The sequence below is a fragment of the Lactuca saligna genome, chromosome 6 (genome assembly GCF_052625555.1).
Source record: "Lactuca saligna cultivar CGN05327 chromosome 6, ASM5262555v1, whole genome shotgun sequence".
In the NCBI taxonomy this organism is placed as follows: domain Eukaryota; kingdom Viridiplantae; phylum Streptophyta; class Magnoliopsida; order Asterales; family Asteraceae; genus Lactuca; species Lactuca saligna.
The window spans coordinates 45,611,234-45,637,590 of record NC_136422.1 but is presented as its reverse complement, the minus strand read 5'-3'; the positions used below and the strand labels follow the sequence as shown (position 1 = coordinate 45,637,590).

Below are 26,357 nucleotides of genomic sequence, written 5' to 3'. Positions count from 1 at the left end.
TTTATGTCTTAAGCCTTGGTGTGAATTTAGGGCACCCTTTAACATGTTTTTATGAGTTTACGGCCCTGGAACTATTTCTTGGGAAGCTTTGGCCGTAAACTCCTAAATGGAGGGTGTTTGACATGTTTAAGGTCCCCAAACCATTTTTAGATGATTCTAGGATTTATTCCAAGGCTATTGGTGGAGTTCTATGGCTTTTAAGCATGTAAAAATGAGTTTACACCCCATGTTTGAGGGGTTTACGGCCCAAGATCATTCCTTGGCCGTAAACTCCTATTTGCTCCCCAAAATTCATGACTAGGGTGTTCTAAGTCCGGATTTGCAATCCATAAGGTCGTATCTAAGTCCCAATGTTGGTTTGGAGGGGTTAAATTGCTTAAAAACCCACTTATTAAGTGTTTACGGCCCAAGCATGATCTTTGGCCGTAAACACATGTTCCAAGTCCAATTCTATGCTATAAACACGAATCTTAATGTTTAGAGTAAGCTAGGGTAAGCGGTCTTACAATTTGGAAGCGTCTGGTTGCGGATTCGGGGCGAAAACGAGTCTAGAGAGAGAGTATAGAGAGAGAGTGTAAAAAGTCTCTAATAGACTCCACTCACCCTTATATAGGGTTTTGAGTCGGGGCTCAGTGAGATTTTACCCGATACTGCCGTTAAACGGGGCTTTTGGTCGCACCCGATTTAGTGGTCGTAATAATAAAACTTGACATTTTCCAAATAAATGGAAATGTATGTCCTGTGTTTTTATCTCCTTTTATCATGACTTAACGGCATGTTAATTGCAACCAAATGGAATGTTTATTAAATTGACGCCCTCTAAGTAACGGAACTTTTATACAGTGGGATATTCCGTTAACGGTAACGGGGAAATGTAACGGAACAACTTGGGTTGTCATATATCAGGTTTTCAAATACTTACTTTATATAAAACTTATAGGTCCCTAGCTAACACAATAACAAGAAAAATGGAGGATGAATTTTTAATCAAATTGTACGAACCAAACCAACTTCAAGAAGTTCTTCTCGTCCAAGCCACAAGGACGAATACATTCCTTAGTGATCTTTTTAGGAAATTAAATCATGACGTGCACCTCAAAATCATGCTTCACTAAATAATATTCTTCCAACAAAATAACTAGCTCGTGGCATCACTCCCCTACACGTGGCTTGAGCCTTCTCTGATAGACTTTCCACATCCTAAGCATGTTGGTCTGTTCCACGAAGGGATTGGCTCCAGATCTTTATTAATAGCTAATGTATTTCACTTTTGGCCCAAAAATATACTTATTTTACTTGGAACAAGAGCACCATGTTAAAAAAAATCCTCAAACATGGACAAAACTGCAAGAGACAAACTTTTCTTGACCAAAACTGAAAAAATAAGTTTCAATAAGGGACCAATAATCAGTGGCGGTTTTAGGGTGGGTCCAGTGTTGCACCGGCAACATCTGCTTTTTGTCCGTGGTGAAAAATTTTCGAATTTTTTTTACATATTTTTCATGTATCGGCAATAGCTACTATGTATTCCAGCATCCTCCACTCGCGAGTAATGTGATTCGCTCATAATCTTATATCTTTTCTTCGGGAGGATGTTAAGATAGATGATCCGACTTCAGAAGTGTTTAATGGTCGGGGTACAGGTTTGGGCAAGTGTTTTGTGGAAGCCAAAATAGGTTGTTTTGTTTTAATGTATAAATAATGAATAATTAAATATTTTATCATTTCAAATGCTTGAAACTATTGTTACAATATTTCAAAACGGTACTAAAGCGATGGTTCCGCTTCAAACTGTATCAGTTTATATTAAACCGGTGGGAATAGGTTTCCGCTTTTCTTTTTCCAAACCATTTTTTTGTGCACCTCTAATTTTCATCAAGGGAGTCTTATTTCATACAACACGGGGAAAATGACCACCCATGGTGTTAAGTCGCAAAATTGATTTACATTATATACTAGGAAATAAGAAGACAAAAAATAAAAATTAGATTACAAACTACGTCTGCCTAGCCTTTTGCAAATTTGCAGTGAACACAACCATCTTCACATAATCATAAAACTGAAAAAATGCATGTCTCCCACGGCGGTTGAGAAGTAAAGCCCCACATGCCATCCAAAATCCAGTAGCAAAACCCATTCCCCCACCAATATAAAACCATCCCATGAGTTCGAGTTCATCATCTGTGTCTTCCCCATCACCATCATTTTTACCAATCACCGATGTTACTACTGGTTCTTCATCTCCAGGACACTTTTTGGTAAGGGGAGGTCCACATAGTCCTTTGTTTCCAACATATCTTGAAGGTTGAAAGGACTGGAGCTGAGTGTTTGTTGGGATTCTCCCTGACAAGTTATTAAATGACAAGTCTAGGTAATTCAGTAAACTCATCTGAGACATGCTTGATGGTATCTGCCCTGAGAAATTGTTTCTGGATAAATCCAAAGTCAAAAGCTTTTTCATCTCACCAATTTTCTGTGGGATCTCTCCGGATAGAGCGTTCTTTGACAAGTTGAGGGAAATTAAGTCAGAAAGATTGGTAATTTGATACGGGATTTGTCCTGTTAAATTGTTGCTTGACAGGTCAATACTCTTCAACAATTTCAGAGTGCTAAAGAATTCGCGTTCATCTCCTTGCCACGCAATCATCGCATGGTCAACATATGGCCCTGGTAAATATGATATCTGAATCTCTTCATCTTGTGAGAATGTTCCTTGGTGGACCATGCTCGTAAGATTACTCAAACATGATGGGATGCTTCCATGGAGATTGTTCATTGACAAGTCCAAAACTTGAAGATTAGGTGACTGACATAACTTTAAAGGGATGGTTCCAAAGAAGTTGTTTGATCTTAGGATAAGAACATACAAACCTGATAAGTTTTCCCCAATCCAGACAGGCACTTTACCAGAAAACTTGTTGGCTCCCAAATTCAACGAGATTAAACTCATGCAATTTTTTAAAGACAAAGGCAATTCTCCAGAGAAGTTGTTCTTGTATAAATACAACACCTGGAGTTGTATCAAAGATCCAATAGAGGGAGGAAGACTTCCAAAGAGATTGTTGTGTCCGAGATTGAGAACTCTTAGGTCTTTGAAATGCCACAAACAGTCCGGGAGTTGTCCGATGAATGAGTTATGAGAGAGATCAAGAAATTCTAACCACCCATCAACAATTTGACATATAAAGGAGATTCCTCCAGAGAATTCGTTTCTGGAAAGATCCAATGTTGCCAAAGCGGAAGAGAGCTTCGGTATTTGGCCATTAAAGTTGTTGGAACTCAAATCTATCACTGAATAGTCAGCAAAATTTGATAATAAATCTGGTACTTTCCCGTTAATGTTGTTGAAAGAGAGATTCAGATATTCTAATTGAGAAGGCCACATGTCCCAAAACTCAAGAGGAATTGTGTCTGAAATTCCAGTATTGGAAAGATCAAGACGGTTAAGATTTTTTAATGTCTGAACCCATTTGGGGAAGCGGGGTCCTAACAACTTGCAAGAGCTCAGATCAAGATATTTAACATAAGAGATGTTTGACAAGTGATGTGTGGAAGGAACTGTAAGATTATTAAAGGAAACCATAACAATCTCAAGCATGGGTAGTTCCCACAATTTCTCACTTATACTTCCATTTAAGTGATTATGAGAAAGGTCCAAAGAATATAGGGATGAAAACTTTTGGATCTCATCAGACAATGACCCTGCAAATTGGCTTTCCACAGCATGCAAGGATTGTAATGAAAGCGATGTGCATCCAGACAAGTTGTTGAGAAAATCAGGAAATTTGACAACAGCAGAGTTATTATAAAATACCAAATATTCCAAACTACAGAGGTTACCAAAATATTTGGGTATCCCATCTAACATGTTGCCAGAGAGATCAAGAGAAAGGAGGTTATTGGTGGTTAATGGGGACAACCAACGATACATGGATGAGGTAAGATTGTTGTCATTGAGAAAAAGCTTAACAATAGATGAAGAAGAAGAGTTGAGAAATGAAGAATATGGATACATGACCTGTGACAGCTCACATCTCTGTAAACTTAACCATGAGAGTTTTGGGAGACTTGAAATTACATCTACCCAATGATTTGCTTTGGATAGGGAAACCCCATCCATTACAAGTACCTCCAACTGAGAGAGATGAGACAACCACTCTACCTTTTCCACTCTACACCTTCCAACAGAATCAAGATGAAGCTCTTGCAAGTTGGTGAGATTTCCAAACTCTGGAGGAATTGTTCCATAAAGAGAGTTCTCGGAAAGGTCAAGGTAAGTTAATTGACTCAAAGAACCAATGAAAGTGGGAATGGTTCCATTAAAAGAATTGAAGGAAAGAGCAAGAGTATTCAAGTAGGTTAAGTTAAGCAACGAATGGCTAATCTCACCTCCAAGATCATGGTTTCTGATATCAAGCCCTGTGACATGACCTGTTTGGGTGTTGCATGTGACTCCATTCCATTTACAGCATTCGTGTTGGTCAGCTCTCCATGTAGAGAGAGTATCATTGGGGTCATGAAGGGGGGCTTTGAAAAGAAGGAGAGCATCTCTCTCATTATCCAAACACGTTTTCATATTTCTATCATCTCCTCCTAATTGGCTGGCAGTTGCAGTCACAAGGAAGAGCAAGAGAAGTGAGAAAATTATAAAAACACAAGGATTCATAATGTAAATAAAAAATCTTAATGATTTTTGGCTTGTATTGATGGATATATGAACTTCCCCATGAGGGTTTATATAATATCGAATGTGAAGATAATGATTCTAAGTGGGTGGCTCATATTGGTGTCTTCTTCTGTGGGTCATGCAATAATGAAAATGGAATTGACGTCCAAAGACTTGCAAGTCTTCGAAACTTGTATTTATTATCTATATATAGGTTTTTCTATATTGTGATATTTTTTGGTATTCAATATTATGTGATATAAATCATAAAACAAACAAACTAATGACATCTAAGTATAAATCTACCTATGAAAATAGTAATTATATTATTTGGGTCTCTGTATAAAAGTGATGTAAAATAAAAATTACTGTTTATTTTACAACTGTTATCAGTTACATATAGCAAAAGTGCAAAACCTTTATTCAATACAAGCAAATAAGAATGTAGACGCATACATTGAATTCTGTTATCAATTTAACAGTAATTATTTCATGAATCTCGTATTCCCCATCCCTTCTTAAACACTTTATGTTAATGCCCATATAGCACGATTCACAGTTCATCATATCCTCAAAGCATTTGATATCCTGAACAGATTTATTATATCAATTAGAAAAGTTTCAGAATAAACATATCTAATTTATCATGTCAATTAAAAAAAATCTCAACAGGAACATAAATGGAGAACAGAGAGGAAGAGAAAAAATGCGCTGAGTAACGCCGATAGTTTACCTGGTGGAAAACCAAGAAGAAGACAACAGTGGGCCTGGATGTCGGCAGCGACGACATTGGGAGATTAAAGCAACGACTTTCTGTATCGACATCAAAATCTAGCATCCATAATTTGGCATATAAATTTAATGGGGAGTGATTAAAGGAGATTTTAGTATTGGATGATTTATCTCATATTTTCTACTGATAACTAAAAAAAATAATGGTTTTTTACAAAAGCTTCGGGATATGTTGATGCAAAATCTGAAAATGTTAAAGATATGCAAAAGCTTTAAGTACTATGTATTTTGGTCAAAAAAAAAACAAAAGAATCAAGATAAATTTGTTTAGCGTTATGATGTTTTTAAATGTTTCAAGATGGTGGAATGATGTAGAAAGCAAACAACAAAATATATTACAAGGAAATCCTTTGATCAATTAAGATATCCGACATAAAACCTCGAGATGAAAATGTCATATTGCGTATGTTTCTTTATTGATAAGAATTATTAGTACATAACATTTGACAGTGAGTACATTGAGTGATCAGTCTTAAAGTGTTAGGATGTGTGTGTTTTTGTGTCATCTGATATGCTATTTATACAAATCACATTAGTTAACAAACTATGCTAGAACTCCAGGATTATTATTGATCTTCTCTTGAACGTTATTGACTTTCTCTTGAACGTTATTGACTCTCATTGCGATTATCAAGTTGTGTTTGACTAGATATTGACTTGACTTGGTCTTTTTCATTTATAGTTGGTCATATAAAAAAGATAAATAATAATAATAATAATAATAATAATAATAATAATAATAATAATAATAAGCTTTTGGGGTGCTACTATATGTACCCCCCCCCCCACTCATATAAATTATCACATCATAGGGTATACAAACACTATTACATTCACATTGGGAATGAGGTACACAAGCACTATTACACTCACATTGTGAAGGGGGTATACAAATCAATTGGGGGTATGTATAGAATTTTCCTTGTTTGATAATACATATTCAAGATCCTAAGAAACTTTAAGATACAAGATGCGAAATATGACTCGCAACGATTGCCTCTAAAATTGCATCCAAAGGGGATTTCAAAGGATGAGATTTTAAAATTCAAAGTTAAACTGATAAATCATGATGGGACACTGTTATCATGAAACATCAACTTTTTGATGATGTAGTTATCCTTTCGAGGCAATATAAATAGGGTTTAATCCTTGTCATTTCATAACCTTTATCTTCAAATAAATCCTAAGATGTCAATAGTGATAGTGTTCAGGTATGTTCTATATTCGTCTCTTAGCTTAATCTTTAACTTCATCGACTATGGATACTTTCTAGATCAATTCCTTCTTGCAAACCAAATGATGAGAGTTGTTCTTTTTCTAAGCAACAAATCGATTTGCTAAGATCGAAGCATGGATTTCTTGTTGGTATCGTTTTAGACCCTCCGATTAAAGGGTTAGGCTAGACTTTGTTTCTTATGCATGAATTTTCTTTCATGAGACTCCTTTTACCCTTGGTCTTAAGTTTCCTTTACCTAATTTGATTTATGAGTTTTTCGAAGTCATTATGCTTGCTTATGTCCAATGTGTTGGATATATACGCTCAATAATCATTTAAGAGTGATGTTTCCAAATAACATATAATCCTATAAGGTCATACCTTTAGCAAGTAGTCACTTATTGAGTATTTATTATAAATATGATTATTAATAAATATATTCAACTCTTATATGTAATGAGGAAATAATTATTATTTATTGAAAGAATATTTTCTAAGAGAGAATAACAACTAGTAACTCATAATGTATGATTTATATGTTGTGTACCTATTTTTGGATCTATTGTACTCCATTTATTTAAAGTTAGTTTATATAAATAAAAGGTACATACGCTAGTGTATTATAAGGAATGGAAGACCATCATGATTTGACCTTGTGAGGTCAAAGTTGTAGCTTTCTAGTAAGAGAGTGTTTGGGATTTCATTTTGAAGTTAAAAATGACTTTTACCCAAAAGGACTATTGACTTATGAATGTGGAAAATGAGATTTTTAAAAAGTTTTTGGATTAGCTTTTTATTGGAAAAAGTCAATTGGTTAATAAGTTAAAAAGTGTTTGGTTGACTTATTGACTTTTGCTTGTTTTTTATTCTAATAAGTAATAAGTCATTCTAAGAAGTCACAAATTGTAACTTCTTCAAAACTCATTTTCAAAGGCTAAACCAAAACTTGTTTTAAAAGTCCTTATTAGGTATCTAAACATTTTTTAACTTATTGACTTTTCAAGAAGTCAATAAGTTAAAAAAGAGTTTTTAGATGAAATCCCAAACACCCCCTAAATAGGATAGGTTTCTTGTGAAACAACTTCTTACACATCCACGACTCTTTCCTTTATCCCATACTTTCATTTATAAGGGTTGGTGCTTACTGCTTTCATGCAAGGTTTTAAAAAACGCCGAAGTTAGCTAATTGGCAATGTTTTAAAAATCGGTTTGAACCGGTTGGACCGGGAACCGGGAAAGGGAACGATTCAACTATCAGTGGTTTTACATTGATTTTTGAACCGGATTAAACTGGCTGGTTTTTAGAAAAACCGGTTGAAATGGTCAAAATAAACCGGTTGAACCAGTTAAACCGAATGAAAACATACGAAAAAAATCATTTACATAATAAACTTTGGTGATTTTTTTGTCATATCTATTTAATTTTCTCTAAACAAAAACATATGGTAAACTATATAAAAGTTTTTTGATGTCATATTCATCTAAAATTATATATCGTTACGGTATTATACTTTATTTTCTGTTTGATGTATATAGATTGACGTAAAACATTAGAACTTATGTGTTATTTTAATGTATTTGGATTCATCAAAAACTTATTTTCATGTGTATCTTTAATGTTTGAATTTGTAAACATCAAATTCATTATTTATATATGTATTTATGTAAACGAAAATAGGAAAAAACATGAAAAATATAGAAACCGGTTAACCCAGCGGTCGAACCGGTTAAACCGGTTCAACCGGAAACCGGTCACCATACCAGTTCAACTAAAAAATTGGTTTTTAAAACATTGCTAATTGGTGGATTGGGGTTAAGTGATTAATCGGTTAGACATAGATTAATCAGGGACCTTAAACTACTATTTCATTGAATTTTTAAAAATTAAAGATGACTAATATCATAACAAAGTTCGTGAATACAACTAATATCATAACAAAAATAGGTTAATATGATTAATACAACACTAATAATTCCTAAAATCGTTTATGTTGAGATAAAACTTTTTCAAAGTGTTAAAATTTCATCATTTGCTATTGTTCTCTCATTTTGTAGGTAGGGATTAATCCCTAGACGCCTTCCAGTTTGTCGTGTAACGCCTAGGGATTGATATGAGATTAATCGGGACCCAGTCAGGATTTTTACAATACTGCTTGCATGTAAGTATAAAATAAGACCCAAGGCTTCCATTTTGGAGTGAGTTTTTGGGTGAACTCTTTCTCTCTTTCATAAAAAAGTCATAATTGTAAGACTAAGACGTAGCGACTAATCATACACTTAATCACTATATAAATGATAAGCATTCTGAAACTTACACATAACATCTAACTGATCACATAAACTTATAACGAATACATATAAATTTGAGCATATATAATTGAATATATATAAGTAACACATAAAACTATTAGCATGCTAGCATAACTGGCCACAATTACTATATTCCCTGTGGCGGTTTATCTCTAACTGACCTAGTATTGACCACTTCCTTCTTATCGGTCTATCACTATCTTGACCACTTCCCTCAGAGAGGTTTATCATGATCATGAATCCACTGGATTCCCTCTAAAAGGTCTATCTCTAGTCCGACATATAACATATAATCTACATAGTAAGTAAGTCCGTGAAAACTCACCTGAAGTAGCAAACACACAAATAAACCACTGGAATGGATAAAATAGATTTTCAACTCTCTAAACACCTACAACCATAATAATGGTCTATACTTAGTTCATATTTCAAGAATTACTTATTAATTCTTGATAATGAACTTTTTTATTCACTTCTACTATTGTTATAGCGGTTGGTTCGTGAGCCGTCTACCCTTCTTATCCACTCAACTCATCCACACAACAATCAAAATAATCATACTTTGATTTATCTTGCATTTAATTATCTCAATCTATTACAAGGAGTCTAATGCTAACCCGTTATTATTTTCTTATGAAACGCCCCCTTTTAGAGTTGATTACATGATTTATTATTGATGCATTTAGATATTATTAACCTACAATAAATCAATTAATCGATTTTAAATTTATGAAATATACTCATGCAATGCTCATCTTAAAATACAAAACATGCTAATTATACATTTTATGAAAATGTATGATATAGTTACATCAATTAAACCGGGGGGGACTAAAGCTTCACATATAAACAAGTTTAATTTGAGATCAGTTCTCCATAACATGATTAGTCGTAGCTAGTAGTTGCATCCAAAACAATTGACGATGATTGTTCAGAATATTGTGAAAAGCTTGCATATTTTTTTAGAAAACTATCAATACTTTGTTTTTTCTAATTGATATACACTAAATAACATAATTAACTAACAAGTAACCATTAACCAAGAACCAAATGAAAGAATAATTAACAATTGTATATTTCAAATTGATTATTTTTAATTTATTGTAATTCTTTTACAACAATGATAATTATATTTTGATGAAAATATAAAATTAATTAATACTTAATAAATATAATAAAAGAGAATATATACATCTTTAACAAACTAAATTATTCTAATTTCAAATTAATTTTTCGTAAGATTTATGTTATAATGTTTAGCAATATAATAATATATAAAATTACAAAACAATAAAAAAAAAAAAAGTTTTGTTGGAGGCTTTTAATACATTAGTAGACAAGTACCTACAGCCTAGCTTCATATGTCTTTCAACTTTTTAATATAATATATTACATGTAATAGAGAAAGAAAGACAAATAAATTAGAGATAGAAAGAAACAAAAACTTACACATATTCGGAGGATGAGGATTTTGGAGTGGGAAGATAAAATAAGAACAAACAGAGGTCGGCAAAAGTCTGGTGTGTAGAGGAAAACAGTGAAGAGGAAGCAAAAACAAACGGTAAACAACAGTTGGTGAACGATAGAGAGAAATTGATAGGTCATAATATAGTGGTTTGGGCTAGGCATTCATCTTGTAGAGGTCTTTGGTAGGATTTTGTACTTTGTAATGGTGTGTGTAGCTTGTTGTGTGGTTGTGTACGGTCGGACTCGTCTGTACGTCCGTACACCCAGTGTACGGTCGTACATGGGTGTACGGTTGTACACGTGTGTACAGCTGGTGGTCCTATAAATATCGTGTGTCAGTATCAGTTTGAGAGTGATGTATGTGTGTATCCATGTGTACCTGATGTTTTTGTGATATTAACGTGTGCATGCTTGGTTTTATCTTTCCTTTACTCCATTCTTATTTTTATTGATTGCTATCTGTTTGATCATTGGTTTGGATCCTAGAAATTGAGACTTACAGAAGACTAGAGAGACAAAGACATTTGTATTCTTTAGTTTCCGAGGTGACCATTTTTTTTCCCAATGAACAATTCTTTTTTGAAGCATTAATATCTAGTTTATGGTTTATTGTTCGTTAAAGATTGAGTTAGAAAAATTGTAAACTACAATATGTTTTTTTTGGATTTTATAGATTTTAGTTTCCAAATCAGGTCGTATCCTAATATATGATTAATTTTGATTCTTTTTAGTAATATTTAGTCATTTTGTTGATAACTTATCTAGTTTCCTAATTTTATGAACTACCTTTTGATTTTCTTGTTTTGTTTATAAAGAATGAACGAGAGGGGCCAGAAAAATACTGTAAATATAAAAATCAATCATTTACATAAAATCTGGGTATTATAAGTTCAAAAATCAGGGGGGCCATGGCCCCCTTGGCCCTATAAAGGATCCGCCACTGGTTAAACCAAGTATACGGTTAAACCAAGTATACAGGGGCATATGCTCTTGTGTTAATTTTATTTTAATTATTAGATACATGTATCACAACTAATGTTTAACCATTTAAATATTTTACACATGGCATTTTACATAAAAACGTGTCATGTTTGCTTTTTTGTTCATAATGTTATGTAGTTCTTTTGTAAATACTATACATGTTTGACATGAAGCTTTTGGAAGCATTTGGAAGCTTCTAGCTTTTGACAAAATGCTTTAGTTTAAACAAAAAGTTTCGTTTAGCAATACGAGCGTTTAACTTTTAGTTTAAACAAAACGTTCCAAATCTAAAATCTACTTCCTGTAGCATTTAACAAAACGTTACTGAGCTTTTGAAATCAATTTACATAATTACCCTTAAAAATATATTTATATATTTATTTATTTTTAATCAATTGTCCTTTTATGTAATTTTATATATTTTAAAAGCTATCAGCTACTTTTGTCAAACACTCGTATAACAAATAAAAATACAGCTTCCCGCTACCAGCTACCTGCTACACACTACCCACTTTCAACTAACAGTTATTTTTGCCAACCACACCCTAAATATTATTGAAGGACTGTAGCAACATAATCAAGAATATGTAGATGAAAAGTGAAGGTCGATGAATAATGATGGGCCATTTATGTAAATTTACTCCAAGTCAAGGATTGTAGCAAGAACGAACTTCTCGTTATGGCAAATCTAAGAAAACATAACACATCCATGGCGAGAGATTTTTTAGGAAATCAAAACGGGATTCGTATCGTCTTCAGAAAATTCTGGTGGGTGTGATCTCGCTGCCTTTTCAATTTTTGGGGTTCATGTCATTGTTGATCAAACACCAATGATTTATACAAAGCGAATATGGATTTCACATTTCATCACTCAAACGTAATCCATTTTCTGAAACCCCCCAAATTAACCTCTCCACTTTGAATCTGTCCTATTAACGAATTTCCCACATTCGCAATCCATGCGACGTGTATAATTGATCGATTCTATGTTGCCTTTTTGCTGTTTGATAAAAGGTCTCAAAGAAAAAGGGTAAAAGCAACGAGGAACTAGGGATGCGGGCTTCTGTAATGGCCAGAAGACCGGCAACTTGGACATTTTCCGGCATTGTTGTCGCCGTGCTATTGCAGGGAGTGGTTGTTCTGTGTAAGGCTCCGGCGACTCTTAAACTGGAAAGAGCTTTTCCGCACAATCAACGGATGGAATTGAGCAAACTTAGAGATAGAGATAATCTAAGGCACAGTAGATTCTTGAAGCAGCAATTATCGTCTTCTACAAAAGATGTTATTGACTTCCCACTTCAGGGCACTTTTGATCCTTATCGTGTTGGGTATTTCCTTAATCTATTTCTTCTTAATACATCCTCTCGATTGTGATATACTATGATTCTTCATTTAATTAGTTTAATTTCTTTTGTATACAATCCTAAATTGAATGAATTTCGTGCCCAATTTTTTTCAAAATTTCTCCACATTTTCGTAATTTTTTTTTATCTCCTCTACTCATAAGAAAACGCAATTTTTTTCCTTTGATATTTAGGTGCCTCAATTCCGGGTCTTTATAGAAATGCAATTTTTTTCCTCGTTTTCATTGGAAAGACTGAGCAGTTAAGGGTGGGAGGGAAATGGGTCGGGTTGGGTTGATTTGTATAATTAAACGGGTTGAGATTTTCAACCCAACCCAACTTGTTTAAAATGAGACTTAACCCAACTTCTTAGATTAACGGTTCAACCCGTGGTTGACCTTAGCTTACTTTTTTTTTTTCTCAAACCAATTTGTTATATGATAAACGGTTGGATCTTGGTTGACCTATTTAAATTTCAAAGTTTACATAGGATAAAAAATGTTTACAACATTCATCGAGTCCCATACAAATGAGGTAAGAGGGAGGTAGGATGGTCGACAACCCCTCCATAGGGTTGAGAGACATGTTCTATAGAAGCCTTTGGCAAAAAAGAAAATAAAAATGCAAATACAAATAAATATGTAAAAGAAAAGTTTCGTAATCATGCCCACATCAAAGATATCCTTCCATAAGATCTTTGCATATAAAACGTCAACTGCTATTTAGTGATAAAATGGTATGTCCGTATAAAGAGACCGAAAACAAAAAAGAAAATTCACACATAAAGAGGAGCAAGGATGAACAAGTAAAACATGAATAAATATGCTAGTAATGGATCCATATGTAAGGAGTAACTTGAAAGAATATGCGAGTTACACATGATGTAATTAAATAGAAAAACAAGAGTAAGAAAGTGAGAATAGGCCGACAAGAACTAACAATGAAGAGGGAGCTAGACCCTAGACTATGCTAATACTATTTTGGTACCTTAATTCTAAGTCTCCACACTCCACACTCTACTATCTGAGCTCATGTCCTTGGTAAGGGCTAACTCCTTCAAGTCTAATCTCATGCTATCTTCCTACTTCCATATCAACCAACCACTCCTCCTCACACCCTCAACTGTAATGGACTCCACGCTTTTAACAACAACAACCGATTGTCTCCTATAGACATGACCACACCACCATAATCTTCAGTCTCTCAATTTCTCGATAATTGATGCCACACCCAACGAATTCCTAATTGATGTGTACAAAAATGTTATACCATCTTCCTCACTTCTGCCACCTACATCTTTCTCTCATATTCCTTTTTAATTGGCCAACAACATTCGAATCCGTACAACAAAGCTGACCTTCTTGCCATCTTACAATGTTTTCCCTTTACTTTCAGTGGCACCTTCTTGTCACACAAAACTCGTGTCATTGCCCTCCACTTTAACCATCCCACATTTATGCAGTGTGTAACCTTATCCTCAACATCGTTTTCCTTATGGATCATAGTATGAAAAATGTTTCCAAAGTTTTAAGAGTTTAGGATTTTGTTTTTGTATTTTCTAGGTTATAAGATTAAATAAAATATAAAATAAAAATAATATATATATATATATATATATATATATATATATATATATATATATATATATATAGATGGGTTGGCGGCTTGGCATCAGATCGGAAAGTTCAACCCTAGCACAACCTATTAAATAAAACGGGTTGATCGGGTTGACCCGTTAGATCAAATTTTTCCATCTCGAATTAAGGGACTGCTGTTTTGTTGTTTGATATGTCAGTTTCTTTATTTTGAAGATATATATATATATATATATATATATATATATATATATATATATATATATATATATATATATATATATATATATATATATTTGTATATGTAGGCTTTATTATACAAAAGTGCAATTGGGTTCACCTCCAAAGGAATACTATGTACAAGTGGACACAGGAAGTGATGTGTTGTGGGTCAGTTGTAAAGACTGTAAAGGTTGCCCTACATCTAGTGGACTCAAAGTATTACTTACTCAAGTTCTCATTTGTAAAAAGATTCATTGACTTTGACTTTTGAATAACTAACTGTGACACTATTCTTTCCTTCCATACTGAAACAGGTTCCAATTGAGTTTTATGATCATGAAAGCTCGAAAACATCTTCTTTGGTCAAATGTTCAGATGATATGTGTCTTGTAGGAATGAAATTTGGTGATGCAGATTGTTCACATACAAGCACTCGTTGTATTTACAAATTTAAATATGGAGATGGAAGTGCAACATCGGGTTATTATGCGTCTGATTTAATTCATTTAGAAATGATATCAGATGAGTCAAACCCTTCATCAAATGCTTCATCCAAAGTGATATTCGGGTGAGTTATTAATAACTCATTCCATTCCTTTAACTCTTTAACTCAATCAAGCATGATGATTGAATGTAATGATGCCTTCTATTACCTTGTTCTTTCATATCTTTTATGATTCTATTCCATCATACCAAACAGACCCTAACATATATATAGAACAGTTGTAGCACATCTCAATCTGGGGAGTTATCCGAACCCGAGAGAGCGGTCAACGGGATCTTTGGTTTTGGTCAACAGGGTTTATCCGTAATTTCACAACTTGCTTCAAAAGGGGCAGCTCCAGATGCATTCTCTCATTGTCTTGATGGTGGTGGTGATGGTGGTGGCATTCTAGTTCTTGGTCAAATTATGAATCCAAAAATGGTCTATTCACCACTCATTCCATCACAGTAAGTTTTCTTTCACTCAAAAAAAAAATTTAGGGTTCTTCAAAATATTACTCCTTTGATCATTTTTTTTGTGCATGTAGGCCACATTATAATCTACATATGACTAGTATTTCAGTCAATGACAAAACATTGCCAATTGATCCATCAGCTTTTGAAATATCAAAACACCGAAAAGGAACAATAATTGATTCTGGAACAACACTTGGATACCTAACAGAAGAGGCTTATAATCCTTTTGTGGATGCTGTAAGTATGAAAAAGGGTAAATATGTCATAAACTTTATGTTGCTGATCTTCATGACTAATGAGTTTGCATAATGTTTAGATTACAAAGTTTGTTCCTCAATCTGTAAAAGCTTTTGATGCAAAGGGATACCAGTGTTATCTAACTAACGATAGGTTTTTTTTTTTCATCTTGAAACTTCATAGCTCTTTAATGAATTTAGTATTTCCATTTAATCATATTTTAATTTCATTTCAGTGTCTCTGAGATCTTTCCAACTGTGAGCTTCAATTTTGAGGGTGATGCTTCGATGAATTTAAAACCAGATAATTACCTTTTGGAACAAAACACTGTGGTATTTCCATGCTAAATATTATCATAAGTTATTATTATTTTTTTTTTTTTTTAAAATGAGAGAATATACAAACAAGAATTACATCTGTTTAGGATGGTGGATTGGCATGGTGTATAGGGTTTCAGAAGGTTAAGGGTCAAGGACTTACGATTTTAGGAGGTATAATTAACTTACAAGCAGTGACATGTGAAGATTTTATTTAAATTTAAATTTTTTATATTCTTGATTACCTTTTTAATTATGTGTTCTTATTTCATGCAGACATTGTTTTGAAAGACAAGGCTATCGTATATGACTTGGGTGCTCAACGAATTGGATGGGTAGACCACGATTGTAAGTCCTTTAACATAAACTTCTTGATTGATTGAAGATGAAAATAGAAAAACTAGTTCTCTAATTTTGATTAGGTAGAAGAGTAGGATTTTACATTTGTTATCCCAACTATACATAATTGACATAATTAGTCCTTAAACTACACATGATGCACTACACATATAAACAAACAAAAAAGATTGTAATATTTTGAATCTTGTTATCAGGTAGAACACCTGTTAACGTGTCTGCTACATCAAGTGGTCGCAGAAGAATCTCAAGTAGCAGCAGTTCACTGCAGCATAAACCTTATCAACTGACCCTCATCATGATTCTTGCTTACATGCTACATTTATTGGTATTCTATTGTTTCTCATCGTAACATCTTAGTTTTCTAGAAGTAAATATTTTTGTTTGTGTAATATATATATATATTATATAGTATTAATCATCACACACACATGGCACCTTTTATTTATTTATCGGTAGGTATGTCAATTTTCGATCATAGTGAGCTAGGAAATAACAGACTAACAAATTCATGTACAAATTTTTTGTTGTAAATGTGACACAAGTATATATAAGTTACACATTGTTCGTTGTAAAGTTTTATAACAGCAGTTCCCTTTCATTGTATAATCTTTCTAACGAATAATTGATTGAAATTATCAGACTACCACAGGTAGTACTACATGATACATCATCTAAAAATCAAATTTTATAGGTGACATATTTGCTTATCAACAACATTCATGGATGATGTTATACATAACATAAGTACATGGTAGATACACAAAATCACGTGCATATGATTATTCTGTCTATGGTTGCCTCTTTTGCACAACAGTTTTAAGATAATACATGGCATGTGGTACAATTGTTGATTTATTTTCCCAATCTCTCGTTGTTTAATGATGATCAAACCAAAACCCAAATTGTATTTATGTTTAACAATTCGTTGTATTTTGTAAATTTCTTGCAATGCTGATCAAAGAGAAGAGAAATCTCCATCCATTCCTACTTAGAAGACTCGTAAAAAAGATGGTGATAACATAAGTCTTGCATTCAATTGAAAATTGTGTTGTACATGTTTGAGGAAGTCATAAAGTTGTGATCAAAAGTGTTGCTGAATCTGCAAATTATTGCAAAAACTTTGCAACAAAGAACGTCATAAATTTTGTAAATAATATCTTACTATATATTGTTGTAATATGTAATTGGAATTTTTTTACTGAATATTCTATCTTATAAATTTTTTTAATGTTTTAAAATTATGTGTTTTTATAAAAATTAAGAAGTGAAACTTTTTTTATGTCAAAATCAAGAAAAAAGTTAAGGGTTTGCTCATTACCTTATATGACAGTTTTAGGAAAAATATTTTTTTTTCTTATAAAAGTTTCTCCAACCCAATCAACTATGGTCACGGAATGTCAAAAGCAAAACCAGATAGTTCCTACATTAAATATTGTGGTACCTTTTTTTTTAACGACAAACTATCCTAGTCCTAATCAAATTCTAAGCACCACATATGTCTCCAAATGAGATTTGAACTCATGACCTCTCATTTGAGAGGGTCACTCCTTACCGCTAGGTCAAAGGCCCTTTGGTAAATATTGTGGTACCTTACTGGGTGGATTGTCGGTACCCTTCTAGGAAATAGTAAACAAGGTAGTTCCTGAAGCTCTTCCTCAAGATAGGGTAGATCCCTACCTTCGTGCAATTATCACTTAAAAGGTTGCACACCACGGAGCTGGAGAGTTGTAAACCATGCTAGGTATCCAAAAAATAAGTCATCGATGTATAACTGTTGTATAAGATCAAAGTCCATATACACAAGTCAAACACACCCAAAAACCAATGGGTATGTTGAAATATTTACAATGTACATGCACAATTCAGGGGGAGGGGGAATCAAATTTTGGATATTATATTATTAGTAGTATAAATTTATGTAATTATTCTTTGAGAAATCTCCAGAAAAGTCTTAAAATTTTAGTTCAATTTATGAAAAAGCCCCAAACTAAATTTTATTTACAAAAAAGCACAGAATACCAGTTAAAACTTCGAAAAAACCCTTTTCGGCCGGTTTTGCAGATTTTGCTGGTATTCTGTTCTTTTTCGTTAGTTTGCTCAAAATTTTGAGACTTTTCCAAAAATTACATAATAACCAAAATATTTGGATTTTTTTGAAAATTACCATGAAATTAGTGGATATTATTATTAACGAATCATTTATTAACATAAAAAATATTTTTATTTAAAAAAAGTATATTTATTGCTAATTTCTATGAATAAATTGGTGGTCTAAATACTCTATTGCTTCCTAGCCACTCAAACTCTCTACGTTCTTCCTATGCATTGTTGTGGGTATAATGGTGAGATGAACTTAGTTAGCATTCCTCTAATGTTGGTGTTTCTCTTATGTTGTTTAATGTAACTACCAACCAACATTCATACCTTACATGTTAACAACCATCGGCTAACACACATCTATAAAATGTGAAAAGTGAACCGTCAATGATAATTTATATGGAAACAAGTGAATGGTTATTATCTATTTAAATTGTCATTAAAAGTTTGCTTTTCACTCTCGATAGATGTGTGTAATTTTATGGTTGTTACCGGGTAATGTTTGGAGGTTAGGTGGTAGTTAGGTTAAAGAACATAATGAAAGATCTATATGTTCGTGTAACGATATTTTCTAATAACACGTGATCATATAACATCATGTTTAATAGCAAGTAGACACTTATTGATTGTGTATTAATAAATATTATCAGCTCTTGTATTGATCATGCGTAACAGAGTACTTCTCACTATGACACCCATAACAATACATAGGAAGAACATAAGGACTTTGAAGTGGTCAACAACCAATAGAGAAGTACATAGTCGACCATTCTATTCCTAGAAATTAGTAACAAATGTATTTCCTTTGTTTATAATAAAAAAATATGTTTATAAATGATTTGCTAAAAATAATATCCATTAATTCCATAGTAATTTTCAAAAAAAGTCCCAATATTTTGGTTATCGGTAATTTTCAGAAAAGTCCTAATATTTTGAGCAAACTAATGCAAGATGATAAAATACCAGCTAAATCTACGAAATCGACCACAAAGGGTTTTTTCGAAGTTTTAGCCGGTATTATCTGCTTTTTTGTAAACAAAAATTAGTTCGGGACTTTTTCATAAATTAGACTAAAATTTTAGGACTTTTCTGGAGATTTCCCTTATTCTTTTGAATGGAAAATCCAGTCTACATATAAACTATTCTGAATTCCGCCTTATGTCCCAGAGGGAACTTACCTTCGACCTCAACACCTGATCGCTGCGCTAGAAGCTATTTGGTATTTATGTAATATATATTCATACATATTAAGTCAACATCAAACCAAGGTGGGTAAGTTGTCCGATCAATAAATTTTTCTCTGATCCAAAGCGTAGGGTACTGAAAAACTGGTCGGTACAGTCATCCATTAAACATTACATGTACTACACTTGATAAACAATGGCACCCATATCATAATATGTAGACAATAAACACAAAAATTAACACATTCAATAACATAATAATGTGTTAAGTGTTAACACATATAAAGAGTTAGAAAATCTTTAACCAAAAATATCCATGGTCATAGTTCCCAAAAGTGGACTCCTAAAAAGGCATTATCGCCTGCTCATGACAAAATGGTGGAGGAACTAGTACTTGTCTATTCCTAACGATATATATGATGATAATGACATCGTTAAGGGAATCATCCATGCTATGGGGATGTGGGCATGAAGGACCCATGATTTTCATTTGGGTCCAAAGGCATCATGAGGATATGCGTATCTTCCATCAAGGAGTTCAATGTTATAATAATGGGTTCTTCAACATGGGCATATCAATCTTTATGGACTATTTGTCAACCTAAATTTAATTTATAGGTTAGTCATTATCAATAGAGCAATGATGATATAAATTGTAACGTCCCAAAAATAAGACCCAAAAGTTCCATTTTTAATTTAATAAAATCAGTATTCCAAAAACATCATCATTACAATCCTAATAAAACAAGTGTACCAATCATCCCAAACTCTTCCCGTTGAAACCAGAAGTACGTGAAACAAATGAAAATCGTAAGCACAAAGCTTAGTGAGTTCCCCAAGATACCACATACCATACATATCGTACATATAACAGGCCCTGCCCGCTGAGTATAACGAGCCCTTCCCAAACTCATATAATGGGCATCGCCCACTAAATACAATGGGCCCCGCCCACTGAGTATAACGGGCCCCACCCAAACTCATATAACGGGCCCCTCCTACTAAACATATAACCATATAGTCATATAATCATTTAAACACATGCAAAAATCACAAAGATAATAACATACCTTAAAATCATAGGAGCCCACCCACAAACAAATCATATATGCATAACCAGATACTAGCATACAGAATAACCATTGGGCCCCGCCCAGTAAGCATACAAACACATACACATGAAAGAATCATGCAGACATCTAGAACACTACATAGCAAACCATGGGCCGACATTGGTGCCTTCAACCCGCTAAACATTGTGAGGAAACTCACCTTGAATTGCTGAACCATACTGATAAATCCCTGGTTGCTGGACCGACAAATCCTAAGCTATCAACATCAAAGAACATCCAATTAATACTTGGATTTCAATCCATAACTATCATCCATAATTAGGTTAAAGAGACCATTTTACCCCTTATCTAGCTTTGTCCAAAACTAAGGCCCAAACCTACTATCCAAAAGGCCCAAAAACCAAATTTTCATATAAGGCCCAATTTTCGAAATTAGGCCCAATTCCCTTCCATGGCCTTAACCCAACGCCCAATGATGTTCCCAGACTAAAAGAACACTTGAAATAAGTCGGCCCAACAAATCCTTAAACATCTAGGCCCACAAGAATGGCCCAAACCAAAACCCAAATGATCTAAGGTCCACTCTGCTGAGTATGCATGGCGTACTCATCTCGTACGCGTAGCGTACTTACCTTAGGGCTTGTACGCTAAGCGTACCTACATGTATGCCCAACATACCCTTGCATATAGCCAACTTCCATTTTAAGCTCTTATTTTATAAAGACTTTACACCATAACCTAGATTTGGCTTCCTTGGACTGATTTACCATGTAAAGTTACTAACTTTATGTTCATGCATGGCTAAAAGAAGCTCTTAAGATTTAAAAGGACTTAATATGTGACTTAATGCATGCATGAGACCCAATACCTCATAAAGTTGGCACCTTTATGCATAAGGAACTCTCAATAAGCTTAGATCCAAAAGAAATAGTCCTTAAAATGTCTTAACTCAATAACCAACCCAAAAGGAACCAAAAACATAACAAATCGAGCCATAAAGATATCTAAACATCTACAAGCCAAGGTACGGACTTGATACCTCCAAAGTCTTGCAAAAAGGGTGATGATTCTAGATCTATGAACTCCTCATCAAGCAAATGTAATACCCGTGTTTCTGGCTAAGCATTAGTATGATGATGTAATAGTTAGGGTCAATAATTCTAACCTATTTTGAAGTAATAAAAAGAATTATTTGAGTATTATGTGATTTTAGGTGCATTATACTTATTTATAACAATGTAATAAAATAGCAATAAAAATAAGCATAAAAAAACTAATAGATAGATCCAATATCTATGAAGAGAGTTGAACTAATCGTAACAAGGATTCCGGGGATATAAGGAATGTTAGAATCCGACTTATAACGAAGAAGTTATGACTTGTAAAAGTTTAGCAGCAAAACCGGCACGACACTGGGAATCGTAAAAAGTGAATTTATGATAAAAAAAATACTTTTTAGACTTAATAATCTAAACAAAATTTGTTGTATACATTAAACCGAGAGCATGCATAAAAAGAACATCCAAATCTGACTTTATATGAGGAAGTTATGATTTTTCTAAGATTTAGCATAGTAGTGCACAACCCAGAAATCGAGTTTTAGATCGGAACTTTTTGGCCGTAAAATTGGGGATGTCACAGTTGGTATCAGAGCATTAGTTTAAGCAAACTAGGAATTTGTAGGATTTCTAGACTTAAACTTAGAATGCTAATCGATGATTGTGAGATGAGTGGTTGGTATATTTTAGACACAAGCACTAGCTTATTTTAGGAAAGATAGATGCTATTAATTGATTAGATCTATGGTCTATTGCTGACCGGATCTGGAAACTTTATGTGTTCAGAATTCTAAACGTATAAATGACGGTATTAGAACTAGCATGTAACTTTTCGTAGTGACAAGGAAGAATTAAACGTCTATCGTAAATAAAGATCTAAAATCACCTACTTTGGTGTATAGATCGACATGGTGAGAACTTGAAGCGGAGTAGGAAATGCTAATGGGAACCATCAGCCTGAGCCACCAGTGATTGAGCGTGCACCAGAAGTAGTAGCTGCACCCGAGCCAATCACAATGGCATGAGTACAAACCATGATTCAAATGATGTTGAATCGCCAGATGGAAGAGACAAGGTGTCTACTTCAACAGAATATGGATGAACCTACTGTGTCTGTTGAGCAACTTGAACTGAATGAGGGTCAGTCAAAAGAAGGAAACTACAGTCGTACTATTGGCCAAGCTGAGCCGCCAGTGATTAGAAAAAATAACCAGCATGAAGTGGTTGAAAGGAATGGATGCAAGTACAAAGACTTTACGACTTGCAAGCCATCAACTTTTATTAGGAAAGAAGATCCATTTGAAATTATGGACTGGATAACTGAAATAAAGCTAACTTTCATAATGTGGTGGTTGCAAGGGCAAGCTACAAACCACTTTTGTAGTGTGTCAGTTTAGGGGTGGCGTTGTTCGTTGGTAGAACACCTTGGGGAAGACCATAATCCCCAATGAGCCACTACAACTGACATGGGCAGAGTTCTTGGTCCACTTTAAACGTAAGTTCTGCTTAGCCCGAAACATGTTAGAACTAGAAAATCAGTTTCTGATACTAAAAAAGGGCAGCATGTCCATTGATGAGTATAACAATGCCTTCACAAACAAAGTGGAGTTTCCTTTACACATTGTCCCTAACGAGCTAATGAAAATCGATAAGTATATGAAGGGACTACCATGGTAGTATACTGTGCCAGTACGCCAGACACCTACTCTTGAGGTAGCTATCTGGGCTGCCAAGTCTGTTGAGGAGATAATCAAGGGAAGAGCCACCATCAAGGTTGAAGTGGGCGAGAAAAGGAAGTTTGATGGATCTTCAAGGTCCAACAATAATAGTGAATTCTTGAAGTCTGGTTCGAAGAAATTTGGAGGAGGAGGGGGTGAAGCAAAGTGGTGCGAGAAGTGCAAAAAGAAGCACTATGGAAAATTTGATTGGGAGGTCATTTGTTTTAAGTGTGGAAAGTTTGGGCATTATGCCAATGCAACAAGAAGGTCTGTTATGGGTGTAATGAAGAAGGGAACATTTCGAGGGACTGCCCGAAGAAAAAGGAGGCGGCAAGGCATAATGTTCCACCAAAGCCAAAAGCAAGAGCATTCCAGATGACACTGGGATCTACAAAAGATGCAGCAAATGTCGCTTCAGGTACCATTCTCGTAAATAGATTGCCTGCTAATATATTGTTTTGATTCAGGAGCAAATTACTCCTTTATATTACACAAATTTGGTGGAAGACTAGCATTTCCTATAGATAAACTTGATAATGCTCTAGTTGTAGAAGTTTCCATTGGCAAATTCATACCTGTTAGTGATTACATTAAAAACATCGTCATCGATTTAAACGAGAATGAATTTACGAGGAGCTGTTACCCATTGAGCTGAATGGTTTTGAAATCATACTGAGAATGGATTGGCTTATCGCCAATAATGTCGAGATACTATGCAAGAAGAAGATAGTAAGAGTAAACCCACCTGTAAAAGATTCATTTATGGTGTACGGGGACAAACATAGAGTGAATTATGCAATCATTTCCCTGGAGAATGCCATAAAGTGTTTTTCTAAAGGATGCACATCATACTTGGAATTTATCATCAATGTAAAGAAGGAGAAAAGGGAGATACAAAGAATACCAGTGGTGTGTGACTATCCGGAGGTCTTTCCTAAAGATCTTCCTGGATTACCCCCTGATAGACAAGTAGAGTTTCGAATAGACTAGTTGCCAAGATCAACACCAACAGTGAAAGCACCATATTGGTTAGCACCAACATAGATGAAGGAGCTTATGATGCAACTTCAGGAGTTCTTGGAAAACAGTTTCATTAAACCTAGTTAATCACCCTGGGGAGCTCCGGTGTTATTCGTAAAGAAGAAGGATGGAAGCATGAGGATGTGCATAGACCATAGAAAGTTGAACAAGGCAACGGTAAAGAACAAGTACCCATTGCCAAGGATTGATGACCTGTTCGATCAACTACAAGGTTCGAGCTATTTCTCAAAGATCGATCTTAGGTCAGGATATCATCAGCTGGAGGTGAGAGAGAAAGATATTGAGAAGACCACATTTAGAATAAGATATGGGCACTGTGAGTTCTTGGTTATTTCATTTTCACTAACCAATGCTCCAGTAGCATTTATGGATTTGATGAACAAGTTTTATAAACCATTCCTCAATAAATCTATGATATTGTTCATCGACAACATTCAAATTTACTAAAAGAGCCAACAGGAGCTTGGCAAACACCTACGAGAAGTATTAGAAGTTTTGAAGAAGGAGAAGTTGTATGCAAAGTTCTCCACATGTGATTTTTTGATTCAAGAAGTATAATTCTTGGGTCATGTGGTTAACCAAGAAGGAATAATGGTTGATCAAGAAAAGATTGAAGTTGTGATGAAATGGGAATGACCAAAAAGTCCCACCGAGTTTTAAATCTTTCTGGGATTAGTTGTATATTACCGAAGGTTTATCCAAGGCTTTTCTTCGATAGTTGCTCTATTGACAGCTTTGACCTATAAAGGAGCTACATATACATGGAGTGATGTCACACCCCCAAACCAGAACGGCGGAATCATTCGAGGGCGAATAACTTCATGTAGTATCGAAACAGTTGAATACATAGTAAAGAAAGTAACACAACCATCATATATATAATTTGAAATTTCACATTGTAGAAAAGTACTTGTTTCAAAAGAAAATACAATATGATGTCAAAATGAAAGTAAACTAATGTCGTAGCGTCCCTTCTTCAAAAGCTGTAGTTTACCTGTATTACTGAATCCCTAAGAAATACAAGGGGTTTTGAAAGAGTAGGTCAGCATTTAAGCTGGTGAGTTCATAAGTATTTAGTGACAATGTTTGTATGAAATAGAATGAAAATGGTTTGTACATGTTTAAATGTTCCTAGAAAATCCCATATTTTCTACTATAGTAGATGGTAGTTTAATTATTCCAAAATTATAATGCAATAGTGCTTTTCATGCCTAAAATAGTAGGTTTATGTATAAATCATTAAGGCATTTGAAAAACCCCGTAAATCAATGTGTTTTTAATACTCAATGTGAGTCTTATAACCATACTATTTGACCAGGATGCCTATAACAACATTCTTCAGGCGTTGGAAAGTTATAACGTTTGTCACCCCAGGCCTGTCGGCCTAGTTGTAACTAATAGCTTAGGTGCAGGATTGTCAATCCCGTATAGATCTATACACAAGTATCATGCTCCCCCCAAAAGGGATTTTCGTATATAATACAAGACTTAAAATACATACTCGAAAGTACGTGAAATGTCTCACAAAACTTAGTATAAAACAGATTTACGTACGAAAATGTCCATTTGTTCTTGTGTATGAAAATATCTCTTTGATATAGTGTTTCTAGTATGTAAATGTTCATGATTTTCTTGTAAACTATACCTATTATAGTTTTTCAAAGTGTGTGCTTCGTTCGTATAGTAAATCCTAGTGTAATGCTTACTTGTTATGTAAAGT

General features: G+C 34.1%; 2 protein-coding genes across 3 annotated transcripts; one reads left to right on the top strand and one right to left on the bottom strand.

Moving 5' to 3' along the window:
- Positions 1–1,869: 1,869 nt before the first annotated feature.
- On the bottom strand, positions 1,870–4,721 carry LOC145001020 (receptor-like protein EIX2). The gene has a single exon (XM_078960338.1). The coding sequence runs from the start codon at positions 4,664–4,666 to the stop codon at positions 1,997–1,999; it is 2,670 nt and encodes an 889-aa protein (XP_078816464.1). The 5' UTR covers positions 4,667–4,721; the 3' UTR covers positions 1,870–1,996.
- A 7,398-nt stretch (positions 4,722–12,119) lies between these two features.
- On the top strand, positions 12,120–17,568 carry LOC144999613 (Eukaryotic aspartyl protease family protein). 2 transcript variants are annotated; one of them, XM_078958738.1, is made up of 12 exons: positions 12,120–12,309; positions 12,447–12,760; positions 14,679–14,808; positions 14,907–15,160; positions 15,316–15,543; positions 15,624–15,789; positions 15,869–15,942; positions 16,025–16,121; positions 16,214–16,280; positions 16,383–16,454; positions 16,661–16,791; positions 17,428–17,568. In XM_078958738.1, exons 1-12 carry the CDS (start codon positions 12,283–12,285, stop codon positions 17,467–17,469), a joined length of 1,602 nt encoding a protein of 533 aa, XP_078814864.1. In that variant the 5' UTR covers positions 12,120–12,282; the 3' UTR covers positions 17,470–17,568. The 2 variants fall into 2 exon arrangements, with proteins under 2 accessions (XP_078814864.1, XP_078814865.1); XM_078958739.1 differs by having other exon boundaries at positions 12,126–12,200; positions 17,428–17,567.
- Positions 17,569–26,357: the final 8,789 nt, after the last annotated feature.

Bases quoted from the DNA above. Each gene is read 5' to 3' on its own strand.
- LOC145001020 (XM_078960338.1), bottom strand. From the start codon at position 4,666: ATGAATCCTTGTGTTTTTATAATTTTCTCACTTCTCTTGCTCTTCCTT.
- LOC144999613 (XM_078958738.1), top strand. From the start codon at position 12,283: ATGGATTTCACATTTCATCACTCAAAC. The intron at 12,310-12,446 runs GTAATCCATTTT...GTTTGATAAAAG, and splicing joins TCACATTTCATCACTCAAAC to GTCTCAAAGAAAAAGGGTAA. The intron at 15,943-16,024 runs GTTTTTTTTTTT...ATTTCATTTCAG, and splicing joins TGTTATCTAACTAACGATAG to TGTCTCTGAGATCTTTCCAA.